This window comes from Numida meleagris, chromosome 8, assembly GCF_002078875.1.
Source record: "Numida meleagris isolate 19003 breed g44 Domestic line chromosome 8, NumMel1.0, whole genome shotgun sequence".
Taxonomy (NCBI): Eukaryota; Metazoa; Chordata; class Aves; order Galliformes; family Numididae; genus Numida; species Numida meleagris.
Window position 1 is genome coordinate 3,398,978 of NC_034416.1, and position 20,119 is coordinate 3,419,096.

Below are 20,119 nucleotides of genomic sequence, written 5' to 3' on the forward strand. Positions count from 1 at the left end.
CCTTAAAGGCGTAGTCAGGGAACATGCTGAGACTGTAGGTTCAGTCTTCTCTCTAGGGACAGTGGTTTTATTGCAGCCTGTGGTATCTTTCAGGCCTGAAGCCTGAAATTCTGGTTTGAATTCTCCAGAGGATTGTGTTCAGATATTTCAGTAGCTTCCAGCGTTAGTTAGAATTTCCTACTTGAAGTTCTGCTTTAGTGATGTCAAATTTTGCTTTCCAGAAACTTACTCAGCTGTACAGAACACTTCACGGGGCATATGCTAAGATATTGGAGGTGATGCACACAAGGAAGAGGCTTCTTGGAACCTTTTTCAGAGTGGCATTTTATGGACAAGTAAGTATAGACACAGGCTCAGCAGCTACCACTCACCTGGCATCCTGCCCCATTAAGCTGCTGCTCAGGCAGGCCTTAAGCTGAAAAGCCTGATAGCTCCACGGCAGGGGGCTGGTGCCTTTAGGGTACCTTGCAACCCAAGCCATTCTGTGATTCTAAGTAGCTGGAAAAATCAAGAAGATCTAGGGCTCAGAGTCCCAAGAAGGAGTGTGATCTTGTCATATCTTTGGAGCCTGAAGGCAGTTACACAGTGTTGTTATTCTTCTAGCTAACCTATTAAAATGTGTTACATCTCATCTCCCATGCATCTTTGGACAGTCCTCTTCTACTTGTGGACCCATAACTCTGGGGGAAATGCAGCTCACCTCACTAGAAAATGCTATGTAAATGACACTAGCCCTGAATTTCCTGGTTCCTTCTTTTAGAGCAATTGATGCATACCCTCGAAACCATCCTGGGTTTGTACCTTTGAACACCACTGTCACTTCACACACAGCATATCTGATCATTGGCTTCTGCTGAAGCAAACATTTTGTCCCAGACTTCATAGTTTTGATATATGAAAAGTAAATAGATTAGCAACAAATTAAACAACTGCTAATTTGGTTTTCTAAAATCTACAGAAATAACTGGATCAAGCTACACAAGGTAACATCATCCTGACAACAAATACTTGATCCAGTTTTGCACTTTAAAGCTTTGCTAGCTTTGTATTGTCAGCTGCATGGAGTCTGTCACGACTCCTTGCCGGAGCAGCTTGCCAAAGCATGAAGCTTTCACACTGTTTCCGTTACAGGAAGGACTGGTGATGCAGGCACAATCTTTGCTGCAAGTTTTTCTCTACTTACCACAAATATTCGGAGTTCCACTTCCCCGAATACAGGAGAAATCAAAGCAGCGGAAACACGTTTCTTCATTTATTGCTTGAAGTCCCTGTTGGCTTACACAAAACCCTCTTATTTCTAAATTTCACATGGCTCTGCTTTCAGGGCTTAAAAAATTTGTTTTTCTACTCTTTCTCTTTGCTTTGTTTTTGCAGTTTTTGTCCTGGCTGCCTCTTTCCAACCTTCCTCAAAGACAACCTCTGGCCAAACCCCTCTGCCACATTGTTTGGATTTCTTGTTAGTCATCCTCAGGTCTTTGTCCTTAATAATGATGTCTTTGTGTTGGTCGAGGATAAGATTACTTCACATGGTTTTTGAAGGAATCTGTTAGACAGACCACACAGAGACTTTGTGCAAACCATAGCCTTCTAAACCTTACTGACATTCTGAATTGTTGGTAGGAAGTTGCTTTCAAGCTCGCAAATCTGAAATAACATCTTCCAAGCAAAGAAACTCATCTATTCCTCATGACTTGTTTGTGATTAATGCTAGACGTTCTTTGAAGAAGAAGATGGGAAGGAATACATCTACAAAGAGCCAAAGCTGACAGGCCTTTCAGAGATCTCCCTCAGACTTCTTAAACTTTATGGAGAAAAATTTGGGTCGGAAACCGTAAAAATTATCCAGGATTCTAACAAGGTAAAATTAAACTGCGTGAACAAGCTAGTGAAATGCAGTGAATATCAGGACTGCGTAGCAGATGAGTGTGACATAAATATTGTTCCCCAGGGCCTGGGACTACAGTGCTGTAACCACTGGGCATAGAATATCTATCTATTTATGCTCAATGCAAAGGGCTTTAAACACCCTTGGGTTGCAACTCTGGATTCATCTGGGTTACTAAGGGCAATACGGGAGACCTCAAAGGTTTTGTGCAAGCCTGCAGATTTGCATGCTACAGCACAGTGCTGCATGAGTGCTAGCTCATGGCCTGGAACCAGCATGGTTGTATTAGAAGGACTGAGTAACCTGTGAATGTGCTGGACTGATGGATAACGTGAAATGACTGCTCATTCCAGATACACCTTGCTCAGCACCACATGAGGTATTTCTTGTGCCACAACCTCATTGTCTAGTGTGTCTGCTAGCTCACAGTCTAGCCATCCCAGCTGAGGTCAAAGGGAGCTTGATGTGTCATTCACACACATGCAGTGGGGCTGGGACAGTGGGGAATCAGAGCATTCATCAGGTCCCAGGAGATAAATTAAGCAATTGTAAGTTACTAACCTTTGTTCTTCTAGTGAGCAACTCTCTTGTTTCACAGGTCAACATTAAAGACCTTGACCCTAAGTATGCTCATATTCAAGTGACTTACGTGAAGCCCTATTTTGAAGACAAAGAAATTTCTGAAAGAAAGACTGAATTTGAAAGGAACCATAATATCAATAGATTCGTATTTGAGACTCCCTACACTTTATCTGGAAAAAAACACGGCAGTGTGGAAGAACAGTGTAAAAAAAGAACCATTCTTACCAGTAAGTTAAAGCATCTGAACATGAGGCAACAGGTATCAGCAACTAATTTTAGACTATTTGAGCTCATAAAAATATCCCAAAAGAGCCAGAAATTCTCTCCGCTTCTTAATCAGAATTGTGGTATAATAATCTGGTTGGGAGGGGGAATTTATATAACAGTTCTGCAGGCAAATATTTACAAATGAATAAATGATGCTGTAAAATTAGAGCCTTGTTCAGGCTTTCACATACGCTGAGTAAAACTGAGGGCAAGGATCTATCTGTACGTACTCCTGTTTACTGAACAGCCTTCCTATCTTATAAACTTTGTTTGCTCTTTCTGCCAGCTTTGAACTCCTTTCCATACGTAAAGAAGAGAATTCCAGTCAATTATGAGCATCAGGTTAATTTAAAACCAATTGATGTTGCAACCGATGAAATAAAAGACAAGACAGCAGAGCTGCAAAAGCTCTGCTCTGCCGCTGACGTTGACATGATCCAGCTGCAGCTCAAATTGCAAGGCTGTGTTTCTGTGCAGGTGAGGCTTGACATCTCTTCAAAATTACATTGACAGACACATCTCAGTGAGTCATCCTTTCGCAGCACAGCGCATTTGCTTTCCATAAATGATTAACTACCTAATTTGCAGCGCTGCAGCCATCAGCCTGCTGCTTACACCTATGAGTGGCTCGAGACAATAAGCATTTTGTCCAGTGGTGTTTGCAGTGCTGTGTGTAACCATATCTTAGCTGGCCATGGAAGAATGTTGAAATATACTTAATTCTTTAAGATCGCACTGTAAATATCAGGCAGAAATAACCTCTCTGTGAACCTGACTTTTTTCCAACCGGATATATGACTTTAAGACTCAGACCATACTGCTTGCCAAGCAGAAGTAAGAGGAAAGTATGAGGAAACAGACTGCCTTCCTCTTCTTTATCTCCATTTATCTTTCGGGCTTTCAAAACCTAGATAGAAAAGCTCATACTCAAGTTTAGAGACCTCAGCTTGCTCTGGTGATATTAGTAGCACAGAGTTGGTGGCATTCAAATGACATGCTAATGGTTTTCAAGTCTTGAAAAAATGTTCTAACCTTCAGAAATGCCCTTAGTGACTCAAAGTTGTATCACTTTTTGTTTCTTTGGTTCCAGGTTAATGCTGGCCCCTTGGCCTATGCCAGGGCTTTCCTAAGCGACAGCCAGTCCAGCAAATATCCTGCTAAGAAGGTGAATGAGTTGAAGGAAATGTTCAGGTAGGATTTCTAATGTAATACAAAATAGCGACCTGGCTGGAACACGATACTAGTTTTTTAGGTGTGTTTTTGTGTGTCCCCAAAATCAGCAGATGCCGAATGCTCAGGTGTATCTTACAAAGATCCATTTGTCGCAGGCTGCTTAAACACAGGGAAAAAAAGCCAACGTAACAATATATGTCAGGTTTTAGGGTTGTGATTTCCATGCTTGAATGCCTTCCTCAGTTATTTGCATCGGTATTTGAGGTGACAGTGTGACAAAAGAATGTTTGAGAACCAGAGGTCTGATAGCCATGCTCAGGGGCCTTTCATATTGTGCATTGTTTCCCCATCTTTCCAAAGGGGTTTTTAACTACGTAATGATGAACTTTAACTATTTTAAAACAAATCCCTTTCCAGTTTGTGGGGGACATCATTCTTGATTCCGTTGCTAATTTTGGACACTATATGACTTTGCACAGGCATTTTTCTCTCTCTCTCCAGTCCTTCACAGTAGGTGCTTTGAATGTGGCCTTTTTCCTCCCACTTGGAAGTGTCCCCCAAGACCCAATCAGGTGAAGCTCTCGCTTTACCTCAGCACTACGTGTGTCCTCACACTTTCCCACACTACTTTCTGGACCTCCCAGCAGCAAGCAGTTGCCCACCAGCTCCTGCATTCATTGCTTGATGCTGGTGACTCCCATTTCACCCACTGGTAACTTATAGGCAGAGCAGATTTGGGTCAAACCTGTTTACCTTCATCTAGTGACCAAGCAAACCATGGAAGGAATAGGTAAATAATCTCTGCAAATCTGCCATGCATGGCTGCAGAGCAGAGGTGATGTTTTTCTTTACTTTCCAGCTCTGCTCTGCAGCCAGAAAGAGAAACCAAACATAATCTGTTTCGTGTACACACACAATATATATATATATATATATATATGTATGTATATATATCCTGGAAAATCCCAGAAATGCTTGTGTTTTTGTTATAGTCTCAGTTAAATTAATTAATTAATTAATTAGTTGAAAGGAGAACTGTGCCCGTGAAATGAAGAGAAGAAGAAAATGAGAAACCGTGAAATGAGTAGCTGTGAAAACAGTATTAGAGCTCCACGTGATCTAAATTTCTTCCTGCCAATCTGACCTCAGATGGACCAAGCCCTGTGCTCCTGACCATGGCCTGCCTCTGTTTGTGGCCCCACTGGGAGCTGGGTGGGATCCCCTGGGATCTGCTCCTTCAGAAAGCACAGTCTTGTGTTGCAGTCCTTCCCCGTTCCCTGATCCACTGTGCTCTGGATGGCCCCAGAATGTGGTTGGAGAAAAGGGAAAACATGGTTGTCTGCATTCTTTCCCAGTAGAAGACCGGGAAATGGTCATGCTTAAAGTTCGTCCTTTTCCTCCTCAGGAAGTTTATACAAGCCTGTGGAATTGCTCTGGAGCTCAACGAGAGACTCATTAAGGAGGATCAAGTGGAGTACCACGAGGGACTAAAATCAAACTTTCGGGATATGGTGAAAGAGCTTTCAGACATCATCCATGAACAGGCATGTACTGCATGTCAGGAACCCACAGAAGTGGTTCTCTGTGCTTGAAAGCTAGCTAAAGCTGAAAACTCACTGAAAACTTATAGAAAACACTTCACGTTATCAATGGCATGATTGGTTTCCCATTCCATCTTAGCTGCATGAACAGCAATGAGTGAGGGTGACAGAGCACTGGAACAGGGGGTTGTGAAGTCTCCTCTGGAGATATTCAAGACCCACCTGCATGCTTTCCCATGCAACCTGCTCTGGGGAACCTGCTGTAGCAGGGGGTTGGACTCGAGGATCCACAGATGCCCCTTCCAACCCCCACAATCCTCTGATTCTATGACAGAAAGTCTCGCCCTGGCATTGGTATACAGGATGGAGTCTTCAGTGACTCCTGCCCTTGATTTCCCAGACGTTGTGGTCATCAGGATTCTTGTGCTGTGTTTTGCCTCATGTTTTCTATGTTGCAGGAATGCTGTGATAAGTCACAGATTAAAATTCTCTGGCCAAATTTCCATTTCCTCAATTATATCCTGCTTGACTTCCTTTTTTTTTTTTTTTTTTTCTTTAAAGGATATTTTCGTTGAATGTTGACCTAATGCCAACTATTTACACGCACTGTGACGATATTTGTGCTACAGTCCATCAGCTGTTTTAATGTTCTCTTGGATCTTTCTAAGAAAACACATTTGAGTAGTAACATCAGAGAGGTGCACACCTACCCAGTATCATGCTGTGAAGTAAGGTGAAAACTTTCTCAAGTGATGTCTGCTTTCCTATTTTGCCTTCATTATGACCAAAAAAAGCTCACTGTAGTTGGATAGCATCAAGACTCTGAGACGAGCGGTGCTGACTGTGTTGTGATTCATTTAAGGGGGAATGGTTTTAAACTGAGACAGGGGAGGTTAAGGTTAGATGTTAGGAGGAAGTTCTTCACACAGAGGGTGGTGACGCACTGGAACAGGTTGCCCAAGGAGGATGTGGGTGCCCTGTCCCTGGAGGCATTCAAGACCAGGCTGGACCTGGCTCTGGGCAGCCTGGTCTGGTGGTTGGCGACCCTGCACTCAGCAGAGGGATTGAAACTCGATGATCTTTGAGGTCCTTTTCAACCCAGGCCATTCTGTGATTCTATGATTCATAGGTCTTGAAAGTTAAGAGAGTGTTTTCAAAATCTCCTGATGACATAATGTCATTTATGTTCTCACAGCTTTGATAAAATAGGGCTTAAACATTGTTTATTTGCCTTTAATGCAACAATCCCGTGTGTGACAGTTAGTTAAAACTGCAGCAGTCCCTGAAAATAGGTAAGTCCCACAGTAATTGGCACAGTTGTTCAAAGGAATACAAAAACATGCAAGTGGCAAAATAAAGTGCACTGGGCTGCTTTACTAAGTCAGGTTTATGTACAGTAAAATAATGCTCAAAGGCTTTTTATCTTTTTTTAAAAAAAAGCACTATACCATTTCATGGGAACCTGATGTGGAGTGTCATGACGGGGTTGAATTTCATTGTAGAGACATAAAGGAGGATGTGTTTGTGGATAGGTGACTGCCGCGTCCCCTCTGTGTTAGCTCTCCCTGCCATTCTGCTCATGGCCATCTTTCTCTTAGTGGTCCTTTCCTTTTGCACGCTCATTTCTTTCACATGCATTGCCTGCCTTGTTTACTTCACTGCTGAATTTCGTTGAGAGCTGTTTGTTATAGGAGTTGCCACCTGCTTACTCCGTGCTGTTTGCAAGGACATCTGATTTGCATGCAGCTGCTGGAACTTCTGTGGTTTCTGAATTCTGCAGTAGTCAAATTGGAAACAAATCACTTCGTTCTGGGCTGTGGCAGCACTACAGTTAAAATTATCTTGGAACAAAGAAGTACCGTTAAAGCATGCCCTATGATTTTTACATATTTACAAATGTGTTGTCCTGTTCTCTGATTAATGTGCAGAATATTACAGCAACTGAAATATCAAAGTGAATTGCTCACTGGGAAGGGTATATTTTCACTTTCTTCTATGGAGCTTTAGTATTTTGTGTTAAAACATCATGTTTACGAGCACTGCTCTTAGTCGTTGTACAATGATAGGTAGATAACCGCTGACCTGAACTTTGTACTGCCGTCAAACAAGCTGAATATCTAACAGTCTAAACAATGAAACGTGTTTTCCTCTCCTGCAAAATTAGTCAGTTAAACATAAAAAGTACATTACATTCATTGAGGGTTCTCTTTGTAAATAACGGATCCTTTTCTCAGTGTGTTCAGTGCCACGCATAGGTGGCACATTTACTGAAGGTGATGGGGCAGGCGGGTCAGCCTGTGACCTTCCTAGTGATATTTTAATTAAGGGAAATGTGAAAACAACTGGTAAGCTGCAGCCAGATGGGCACAAGAGGCCTCTGAGTGGCTGAACACTGGGTGTCCTGAATCTGTTGATGATGGCCCATCGTCTCCGTTTCCCAGCTGTCAATTCAGACAAACTCGTTGGCTGATGAATCACAGGGTAAAAACCCTCTCAGCTCTAGGACAGCTCTACCAGCGCATTTACATTCAATGCTGTAAGGAGGATGTGTTTGTGGATAGGTGACTGCCGCGTCCCCTCTGTGTTAGATTTCCCTGCCATTCTGCTCATGGCCATCTTCATGGTCATCTTCATCTCATCCTTCAGGATAGAGAGTGCAAGGTCTCGCCACCTGGCACAGATGTAGTGGGTGTTCGCTGCACTTAGCTGCATATACCCTCGTGCTTACGAATATATATGCGTATTTAGATTTATTGATGCTAAGAAATAATTTAGAAGTTCTATGCAGAGAAAATTGTTTCTTTCCTACACTGGATAGTCATAACTGAAGGCTCTCCGGTGACGTATGGAAGGGTGTATATATATGAATGCTACAGAAATTGCTAAATCACTGTTCTTTCTCATTTTTGTTATGCTGCCCTTGTGAAACAGCTCTGAAGACAAGGTTGGATATCTCTTTCCCATACCTTTTTAAACAACTTGTTTATAATAACGAACCCAAACTTCTACTGAGCTTTTGGCTGTCTTGTTTTGTCTAGATGTACCACGAAGACCCAATGCATTCGCCGTGGATGCACGACTCCTTGCACGTCTTCTGCGCCATCAGCGGCACATCCAGCAATGGAACTTACTGCTCGCTCAGACCCACTGCTGAAATATAAACGTATCGGTGACATTCTACAGAGCTTTCTCAGGAATCTTTGGGACTGTGTAAAGGATTTTTAAAAATCCACGATGAGCAGAGATTTGGGTTTTTTCCTCCCCCTTGAGTTTATCGTGCTTTCAGATGGGGTGCTTGCTTCTTTTGCTGAGCAACATGGAAAGTGCCTGGACATTGCACCACTGTGCTTGTTTTCTACTTTTTTTTTTTTTAAAGATAAGTCTGTAACCGGACACAGAAAGGCAGTTACCCAAGTATGCATTGAATTGCAGAACAATGAATTGAAATGATAATGGTACTATGTAAAGTTGTACAATGGGATATAATAAAATGTAAAACTACTCTGTAAATAGAAGGAGCATAGAGTATATAGACATTAGCACTGTATCATATTTGCTGCTAAAAGCTTTCTTGGGCAGGGGACGCGAAGGAGAAATTGTAGTCACTAGTAAGAGATCTTCCCCTTCTAGAAAGTGACCTGGGCCCCAGATGCCCCAATTGCACTTGCACGATGAGAGTAAACTTGCCCTGGTCTGGAATAACTAAAACCTAATTCAGAAATGATAATTGTCAACATCCTCTGGGCACGTGGTTGTAAAGTAGTCTCCGCGAGAGCTGGATTTACTCCAGCTGGTTTGAATTCTGACTAACTTTTCACATCTGTGAAAGGATGGATGCAAGGCACTAAGGACAGCCCGAGAAATTTGTCATTTGATTCCAGTTTATCCTCTTCATCATTCACGGTCTCACACGAATATAAACTCTGAGGACACCTGAAAGTGAGCTGGGAATTATAACGTTCCAATAAAATTCTTATCATCTGTGAGATGTGCTTTTTAACCAAGTGCAGTGCACTGAAATGAAATAGCTCATACCTAACTGGTCTTAACATCACGTGACGTGCACGGTCCCTCCCATGAAGCAAATCTGTTTTCTGAAAACATGTTATTTTTGTCCAACAGGTGTTGGAGAAAATGTATTTGCCATCATTCTTTTACTCCTTTTTCCCCTCCCCACAGCTTTGATACATTGGCTCTGTCTCCTTCAGTAAGATGCTTAGGGAAGGAGAAAACATATCAGGAATTCTTTTACCCAACAACATTTTTAATGTCTGTGTTTTTCAGAATCCCATCAGTTGTAAATACGGTTCCAGTAGTTCATATGGGAAGGTTTGGGGTTTCTAATGAGATGTAACAAAATGCCATAATAAAAGGACTCCAGCCTAGGTATTTAGCTTGGCTATAGTGCTTATAGAATGCTAAGCCTCTCGTTTCTGTAACAAAAATCATCTTCAAATAGTAAACGGACCACATTCCAAATGTTTATTAAGCGTGATTCTAAATATCTGAAATTGTCTTTTGAGAAACAAATGTTGTGATCCTTAAATGCACCCATGAGCTGCTGCAAGCGAAATACAGATCCAGCAATGTAACCAACAGACCACATTTCTGCTTTGTGTGCTCTCATGCCAAGCAGGCTCTGCATTTAGCTTGTAAGAAAGAGGAAGAGAGATTAGGACATGTAAGTTTGGTTACTACCTTAGTGATTTGAATCTTTCAGCAAAAGATATGTAAGGGCAGAGAGTGAGAGTTTTCCAGTTTCCTACAAGATGATGAAGCTGTTTTAATAGTGGATACATTAAAAGATTTTTGTTTTTTGGAGCTAGTAATGCTCCAAACACCAGTACTAAAGACCTGTTGTGAAAATAGCAAGCAATGATGAGATGTGGACATACTAAAACTCATGAATGGTAGCTCTTAAATACTACGGAGAATCTAATTGTTCTCCTGGAATGGCAGTGAAATTCTTGTTCATGTCTCTGGATGTCTTGGATATTCCACAATAACATGTATGGATGAATTTTCAATTGTTATTCCTTATTTTTGCTGAAATTCCAGCAAAATTCTTGTTCATGTCTCTGGATGTTCCTAATGCTCCAAGATGAATTTTTGTCTGCACTTCTAATTCTGTTGTTGGTCATGGAGTTGTCATTTCAGTTTAATGTTAATATGGAAAGCTGTCTCAGTAAATGAGCCAAAAAAAAAAAAGTATTTAATTCAAGTCCAATTAGCATATATAGAGTTAATGAATAACAAAAACGCTCATTCCTTAAGGATTTGTCCCCTGTTCCTGCAGGTAAATAATCTGACTGGATGTAAAACAGAAAAATCTCAAAGGAAAAAGTGCCTTTTTGACACAGGATATCATGACGCTGATGACAAACCAGCTTGGCTTGGCTTTGTCCTTTTACCAATCTAAACACAATAGGGAGTGATCATTGGATTGCAGAGTGTTGTATCTGTCATTACTCATATATTTGGACAACCCTGCCCGGAAAGTGCTCCCATTTTCCTTTCCTATCCTTTTTGTAGGTAATTGTCACCATTAAAATAAGTCCTCCGTTGTTTTTTCTTATTTCTGGTTGCAAGAGCTTAATTCACAGACATTCTTTCTAACATCCCTGTAGCTGCACGTACATATTTTATAAATAGACCTCTAATTACTGTTGCTGCATGATTGCTGTCTGATCTGCCAAGCCTGCAGAACAGATGCGTTGGTAATTCTGCATTCACTCCGTTGTTTGCACAAAAGGAAAAGGAGTGGGTAAGGTGCCTGGCAGCGAGGACTGGGAGCACTGTTCTCAGTGCTGGGACTTTTTTGGATCATTGTGTGTTAGAGCTGAATGGTTTAGGGCATGTAGAGCCACACGGGGTCTGCCAGCACTGTACACAAGGACATGCTTTAGAGATTTGTTCACCTGCATGAGATGGAGTAGGCAAAGCGTCAATATTTGCTGTTGCCTCTTTGCTCCCTGTAGAGAGGTTAGAAAGTGGTATTTTAAGACATCATTTCAATGTTTCTTTCAAAATATAAAAGCCTGGGACCCAGAATTTCCTGCAGCTGGGGATGTATTTCTGCACACTTCTTGATCTCTTCTGAATACAGAATTTTCCATGAGATGGGGTAACAAATGGGAAATTGTGGCTGTGAGCATGTCTGTATGTAACATGTCCACCTTGCTCGTGTCGAGCAATGGTGAACCAGTGAGGACATACACATCATATTTCAGCTATTCTGGATGTAATTTACTCTCTTTGCATGTGAATAACACCTGCTACTAGCAAGTCATAGCAGAAGTGCTTTCATGGTGTGTGCTGTATGGATGTGTGTTGCACAGCCCTGGTTAACTTCTGCGATGACAGAACAGCACCTCCCATCGTGACCCACTGTCACTTTGGCACTGAGTAATACACACAGTGACTCCAGCGAATCCTGAGCCCACTGTTCCTATTCTGCCCTTTTTATTCTTGTTTTGTTCGTGGAGAATCAATAATGATAGCAAGAAGAAGGGCAAATTCATATTCCATTCAACAGAAAGAAGGGAGAGTTTATCCCAGGGCACACTCAAAGACTACAAAATCAGAAAAATATGCGTTGCCATAAATACACTTTGCTGAGGTTCCCTTTTTTTTTTTTCCTTCTCTGAACAACAGAATGAGAGAGCTGAAGCCGACACCACGATAAGATGCTGGGGACCAAAACCAGACAGATGTGCCATTGCGTGCGCTGTCTCCAGGGTTAAAAAAGAACCTTCAAATGCGTAAGCACACTGAATCTTAGGATTAGCACTGAATTATTCATTGGGAAATGGAAGATGTTGATTCAGAAATACCACAGGAGCACAAATGTCATGCATCCTTCTCTGGGGATCCTGGAAATGTGGTTCTTCAGGAAACCAATGACTGAGACGTAGGAATGTACACAAATGTAGAACAAAGCGTGATTCACCAGTGAGGAAATATTGTGGCAAATCTGCCTATTTTCCTAAAAAAAAAAAAAAAAAAAAANAAGTCACAGATTAAAATTCTCTGGCCAAATTTCCTGGAACTTAATTAGAGCGTGCTGATTTCCTTTTTTTTTTTTTTTTGTTCCTTTAAAGGATATTTTCGTTGAATGTTGACCTAATGCCAACTATTTACACGCACTGTGACGATATTTGTGCTACAGTCCATCAGCTGTTTTAATGTTCTCTTGGATCTTTCTAAGAAAACACATTTGAGTAGTAACATCAGAGAGGTGCACACCTACCCAGTATCATGCTGTGAAGTAAGGTGAAAACTTTCTCAAGTGATGTCTGCTTTCCTATTTTGCCTTCATTATGACCAAAAAAAGCTCACTGTAGTTGGATAGCATCAAGACTCTGAGACGAGCGGTGCTGACTGTGTTGTGATTCATTTAAGGGGGAATGGTTTTAAACTGAGACAGGGGAGGTTAAGGTTAGATGTTAGGAGGAAGTTCTTCACACAGAGGGTGGTGACGCACTGGAACAGGTTGCCCAAGGAGGATGTGGGTGCCCTGTCCCTGGAGGCATTCAAGACCAGGCTGGACCTGGCTCTGGGCAGCCTGGTCTGGTGGTTGGCGACCCTGCACTCAGCAGAGGGATTGAAACTCGATGATCTTTGAGGTCCTTTTCAACCCAGGCCATTCTGTGATTCTATGATTCATAGGTCTTGAAAGTTAAGAGAGTGTTTTCAAAATCTCCTGATGACATAATGTCATTTATGTTCTCACAGCTTTGATAAAATAGGGCTTAAACATTGTTTATTTGCCTTTAATGCAACAATCCCGTGTGTGACAGTTAGTTAAAACTGCAGCAGTCCCTGAAAATAGGTAAGTCCCACAGTAATTGGCACAGTTGTTCAAAGGAATACAAAAACATGCAAGTGGCAAAATAAAGTGCACTGGGCTGCTTTACTAAGTCAGGTTTATGTACAGTAAAATAATGCTCAAAGGCTTTTTATCTTTTTTTAAAAAAAAGCACTATACCATTTCATGGGAACCTGATGTGGAGTGTCATGACGGGGTTGAATTTCATTGTAGAGACATAAAGGAGGATGTGTTTGTGGATAGGTGACTGCCGCGTCCCCTCTGTGTTAGCTCTCCCTGCCATTCTGCTCATGGCCATCTTTCTCTTAGTGGTCCTTTCCTTTTGCACGCTCATTTCTTTCACATGCATTGCCTGCCTTGTTTACTTCACTGCTGAATTTCGTTGAGAGCTGTTTGTTATAGGAGTTGCCACCTGCTTACTCCGTGCTGTTTGCAAGGACATCTGATTTGCATGCAGCTGCTGGAACTTCTGTGGTTTCTGAATTCTGCAGTAGTCAAATTGGAAACAAATCACTTCGTTCTGGGCTGTGGCAGCACTACAGTTAAAATTATCTTGGAACAAAGAAGTACCGTTAAAGCATGCCCTATGATTTTTACATATTTACAAATGTGTTGTCCTGTTCTCTGATTAATGTGCAGAATATTACAGCAACTGAAATATCAAAGTGAATTGCTCACTGGGAAGGGTATATTTTCACTTTCTTCTATGGAGCTTTAGTATTTTGTGTTAAAACATCATGTTTACGAGCACTGCTCTTAGTCGTTGTACAATGATAGGTAGATAACCGCTGACCTGAACTTTGTACTGCCGTCAAACAAGCTGAATATCTAACAGTCTAAACAATGAAACGTGTTTTCCTCTCCTGCAAAATTAGTCAGTTAAACATAAAAAGTACATTACATTCATTGAGGGTTCTCTTTGTAAATAACGGATCCTTTTCTCAGTGTGTTCAGTGCCACGCATAGGTGGCACATTTACTGAAGGTGATGGGGCAGGCGGGTCAGCCTGTGACCTTCCTAGTGATATTTTAATTAAGGGAAATGTGAAAACAACTGGTAAGCTGCAGCCAGATGGGCACAAGAGGCCTCTGAGTGGCTGAACACTGGGTGTCCTGAATCTGTTGATGATGGCCCATCGTCTCCGTTTCCCAGCTGTCAATTCAGACAAACTCGTTGGCTGATGAATCACAGGGTAAAAACCCTCTCAGCTCTAGGACAGCTCTACCAGCGCATTTACATTCAATGCTGTAAGGAGGATGTGTTTGTGGATAGGTGACTGCCGCGTCCCCTCTGTGTTAGATTTCCCTGCCATTCTGCTCATGGCCATCTTCATGGTCATCTTCATCTCATCCTTCAGGATAGAGAGTGCAAGGTCTCGCCACCTGGCACAGATGTAGTGGGTGTTCGCTGCACTTAGCTGCATATACCCTCGTGCTTACGAATATATATGCGTATTTAGATTTATTGATGCTAAGAAATAATTTAGAAGTTCTATGCAGAGAAAATTGTTTCTTTCCTACACTGGATAGTCATAACTGAAGGCTCTCCGGTGACGTATGGAAGGGTGTATATATATGAATGCTACAGAAATTGCTAAATCACTGTTCTTTCTCATTTTTGTTATGCTGCCCTTGTGAAACAGCTCTGAAGACAAGGTTGGATATCTCTTTCCCATACCTTTTTAAACAACTTGTTTATAATAACGAACCCAAACTTCTACTGAGCTTTTGGCTGTCTTGTTTTGTCTAGATGTACCACGAAGACCCAATGCATTCGCCGTGGATGCACGACTCCTTGCACGTCTTCTGCGCCATCAGCGGCACATCCAGCAATGGAACTTACTGCTCGCTCAGACCCACTGCTGAAATATAAACGTATCGGTGACATTCTACAGAGCTTTCTCAGGAATCTTTGGGACTGTGTAAAGGATTTTTAAAAATCCACGATGAGCAGAGATTTGGGTTTTTTCCTCCCCCTTGAGTTTATCGTGCTTTCAGATGGGGTGCTTGCTTCTTTTGCTGAGCAACATGGAAAGTGCCTGGACATTGCACCACTGTGCTTGTTTTCTACTTTTTTTTTTTTTAAAGATAAGTCTGTAACCGGACACAGAAAGGCAGTTACCCAAGTATGCATTGAATTGCAGAACAATGAATTGAAATGATAATGGTACTATGTAAAGTTGTACAATGGGATATAATAAAATGTAAAACTACTCTGTAAATAGAAGGAGCATAGAGTATATAGACATTAGCACTGTATCATATTTGCTGCTAAAAGCTTTCTTGGGCAGGGGACGCGAAGGAGAAATTGTAGTCACTAGTAAGAGATCTTCCCCTTCTAGAAAGTGACCTGGGCCCCAGATGCCCCAATTGCACTTGCACGATGAGAGTAAACTTGCCCTGGTCTGGAATAACTAAAACCTAATTCAGAAATGATAATTGTCAACATCCTCTGGGCACGTGGTTGTAAAGTAGTCTCCGCGAGAGCTGGATTTACTCCAGCTGGTTTGAATTCTGACTAACTTTTCACATCTGTGAAAGGATGGATGCAAGGCACTAAGGACAGCCCGAGAAATTTGTCATTTGATTCCAGTTTATCCTCTTCATCATTCACGGTCTCACACGAATATAAACTCTGAGGACACCTGAAAGTGAGCTGGGAATTATAACGTTCCAATAAAATTCTTATCATCTGTGAGATGTGCTTTTTAACCAAGTGCAGTGCACTGAAATGAAATAGCTCATACCTAACTGGTCTTAACATCACGTGACGTGCACGGTCCCTCCCATGAAGCAAATCTGTTTTCTGAAAACATGTTATTTTTGTCCAACAGGTGTTGGAGAAAATGTATTTGCCATCATTCTTTTACTCCTTTTTCCCCTCCCCACAGCTTTGATACATTGGCTCTGTCTCCTTCAGTAAGATGCTTAGGGAAGGAGAAAACATATCAGGAATTCTTTTACCCAACAACATTTTTAATGTCTGTGTTTTTCAGAATCCCATCAGTTGTAAATACGGTTCCAGTAGTTCATATGGGAAGGTTTGGGGTTTCTAATGAGATGTAACAAAATGCCATAATAAAAGGACTCCAGCCTAGGTATTTAGCTTGGCTATAGTGCTTATAGAATGCTAAGCCTCTCGTTTCTGTAACAAAAATCATCTTCAAATAGTAAACGGACCACATTCCAAATGTTTATTAAGCGTGATTCTAAATATCTGAAATTGTCTTTTGAGAAACAAATGTTGTGATCCTTAAATGCACCCATGAGCTGCTGCAAGCGAAATACAGATCCAGCAATGTAACCAACAGACCACATTTCTGCTTTGTGTGCTCTCATGCCAAGCAGGCTCTGCATTTAGCTTGTAAGAAAGAGGAAGAGAGATTAGGACATGTAAGTTTGGTTACTACCTTAGTGATTTGAATCTTTCAGCAAAAGATATGTAAGGGCAGAGAGTGAGAGTTTTCCAGTTTCCTACAAGATGATGAAGCTGTTTTAATAGTGGATACATTAAAAGATTTTTGTTTTTTGGAGCTAGTAATGCTCCAAACACCAGTACTAAAGACCTGTTGTGAAAATAGCAAGCAATGATGAGATGTGGACATACTAAAACTCATGAATGGTAGCTCTTAAATACTACGGAGAATCTAATTGTTCTCCTGGAATGGCAGTGAAATTCTTGTTCATGTCTCTGGATGTCTTGGATATTCCACAATAACATGTATGGATGAATTTTCAATTGTTATTCCTTATTTTTGCTGAAATTCCAGCAAAATTCTTGTTCATGTCTCTGGATGTTCCTAATGCTCCAAGATGAATTTTTGTCTGCACTTCTAATTCTGTTGTTGGTCATGGAGTTGTCATTTCAGTTTAATGTTAATATGGAAAGCTGTCTCAGTAAATGAGCCAAAAAAAAAAAAGTATTTAATTCAAGTCCAATTAGCATATATAGAGTTAATGAATAACAAAAACGCTCATTCCTTAAGGATTTGTCCCCTGTTCCTGCAGGTAAATAATCTGACTGGATGTAAAACAGAAAAATCTCAAAGGAAAAAGTGCCTTTTTGACACAGGATATCATGACGCTGATGACAAACCAGCTTGGCTTGGCTTTGTCCTTTTACCAATCTAAACACAATAGGGAGTGATCATTGGATTGCAGAGTGTTGTATCTGTCATTACTCATATATTTGGACAACCCTGCCCGGAAAGTGCTCCCATTTTCCTTTCCTATCCTTTTTGTAGGTAATTGTCACCATTAAAATAAGTCCTCCGTTGTTTTTTCTTATTTCTGGTTGCAAGAGCTTAATTCACAGACATTCTTTCTAACATCCCTGTAGCTGCACGTACATATTTTATAAATAGACCTCTAATTACTGTTGCTGCATGATTGCTGTCTGATCTGCCAAGCCTGCAGAACAGATGCGTTGGTAATTCTGCATTCACTCCGTTGTTTGCACAAAAGGAAAAGGAGTGGGTAAGGTGCCTGGCAGCGAGGACTGGGAGCACTGTTCTCAGTGCTGGGACTTTTTTGGATCATTGTGTGTTAGAGCTGAATGGTTTAGGGCATGTAGAGCCACACGGGGTCTGCCAGCACTGTACACAAGGACATGCTTTAGAGATTTGTTCACCTGCATGAGATGGAGTAGGCAAAGCGTCAATATTTGCTGTTGCCTCTTTGCTCCCTGTAGAGAGGTTAGAAAGTGGTATTTTAAGACATCATTTCAATGTTTCTTTCAAAATATAAAAGCCTGGGACCCAGAATTTCCTGCAGCTGGGGATGTATTTCTGCACACTTCTTGATCTCTTCTGAATACAGAATTTTCCATGAGATGGGGTAACAAATGGGAAATTGTGGCTGTGAGCATGTCTGTATGTAACATGTCCACCTTGCTCGTGTCGAGCAATGGTGAACCAGTGAGGACATACACATCATATTTCAGCTATTCTGGATGTAATTTACTCTCTTTGCATGTGAATAACACCTGCTACTAGCAAGTCATAGCAGAAGTGCTTTCATGGTGTGTGCTGTATGGATGTGTGTTGCACAGCCCTGGTTAACTTCTGCGATGACAGAACAGCACCTCCCATCGTGACCCACTGTCACTTTGGCACTGAGTAATACACACAGTGACTCCAGCGAATCCTGAGCCCACTGTTCCTATTCTGCCCTTTTTATTCTTGTTTTGTTCGTGGAGAATCAATAATGATAGCAAGAAGAAGGGCAAATTCATATTCCATTCAACAGAAAGAAGGGAGAGTTTATCCCAGGGCACACTCAAAGACTACAAAATCAGAAAAATATGCGTTGCCATAAATACACTTTGCTGAGGTTCCCTTTTTTTTTTTTCCTTCTCTGAACAACAGAATGAGAGAGCTGAAGCCGACACCACGATAAGATGCTGGGGACCAAAACCAGACAGATGTGCCATTGCGTGCGCTGTCTCCAGGGTTAAAAAAGAACCTTCAAATGCGTAAGCACACTGAATCTTAGGATTAGCACTGAATTATTCATTGGGAAATGGAAGATGTTGATTCAGAAATACCACAGGAGCACAAATGTCATGCATCCTTCTCTGGGGATCCTGGAAATGTGGTTCTTCAGGAAACCAATGACTGAGACGTAGGAATGTACACAAATGTAGAACAAAGCGTGATTCACCAGTGAGGAAATATTGTGGCAAATCTGCCTATTTTCCTAAAAAAAAAAAAAAAAAAAAAACCTGTTCATTAATTCACAATCGGGTTTTTGCTGTGCTGTGTAGTTCCAGTTCTCAAACCCAGACTTGTGCTCCTTGGGAACACATCTCCGGTCGCTCTGCTCCCACTGACTCAGCTGATGGGTAGGTTCAGTTGCCAGGCTATAATAAATATTCCAACCCAGGCAGTTGTAACAGCTATAATGTGATGCAATGGAAGTCAGTAACAGCACTGCTATCCACCTCATTACTACTGCTGCTTCTGCTGCTCTCCTGTACAGGGTTCTTGCAAGTCTTGGCAAGACAGCTGCAGAATCAGGTTCATTCCCACTTCTGTTTGGGAACAATGGAAGGTGAAGGAGTCACTCCCTTGCCAAATACATAGGTGAATTAAACAGACCTTGGTATTTAGGGAACGGAGCAGAAAAGCTGATGCATACATTTGCAGTACCAACATATTGGAGAGGGATACAATTTTTTGCACAAGACGTTTGGTTCCACGTCTACCCAAAAGGGCTCTTCAAGGGACTTAGATTTTATTCCACATCATTTCTGGATTCCAGAGATGCTGGGTAGCAGCTCACGGACAGCTTGCAGAGTTATGAGCACAAGTACTCCAAAACTCTTGGCCTGCCCCAACAAATACTGAGGTCAAAAAGGGAGAGGCCCTCTGAGTCAGAGCGGGTTTTTTCACCTCGTGTTTTTGGATATTTGTGCTTCTGATCCAACTGTATTCTAATCAACCTAGCTCTTTTTTGAATTGACCCCATCCTTCTTTTGAAGAGCCTGTAATGACATCAGCTGAGATCTGAAGCGTCCGCAGAAGCTGCTGCAAGATCCGAAATGACAAAGGAAGAACTCTGTGATTGACGTGGGGCAAACGAAGACTTCTGCTCCCAGAAAGGACATTCCCCCCCTGCCCCACGCTGCTCATCACTGCTGCTTCTTCTTGCACCCAGTCACCATGCAGTCACACCATGCCATGCGTCTCATTCATTTGTTAACCTGATTTAGAGAAAATGTGCAGGGAAAAAGAAAGAGAGAAAGAAAATAAAGAAAATAAAGAGAGAAAGAGAGAAAGAAAGAGAGAAAGAGAGAAAGGAAGAGAGAAAGAGAGAAAGAGAGAAAGAGAGAAAGAGAGAAAGA

General features: G+C 41.6%; 1 protein-coding gene across 4 annotated transcripts in view; it reads left to right on the forward strand.

Moving 5' to 3' along the window:
• Nucleotides 1–9,841, forward strand: part of DOCK11 (dedicator of cytokinesis 11) — a 71,078-nt gene extending 61,237 nt beyond the window's left edge. For 3 of the 4 annotated variants that reach the window (XM_021406210.1, XM_021406211.1, XM_021406212.1), the window contains exons 47-53: nucleotides 222–335; nucleotides 1,712–1,858; nucleotides 2,484–2,694; nucleotides 3,021–3,211; nucleotides 3,825–3,925; nucleotides 5,313–5,451; nucleotides 8,487–9,841. In XM_021406210.1, the coding sequence (XP_021261885.1) occupies nucleotides 222–335; nucleotides 1,712–1,858; nucleotides 2,484–2,694; nucleotides 3,021–3,211; nucleotides 3,825–3,925; nucleotides 5,313–5,451; nucleotides 8,487–8,609 (1,026 nt within the window). In that variant the 3' untranslated portion in view covers nucleotides 8,610–9,841. The other variant, XM_021406213.1, reaches the window with a different exon arrangement.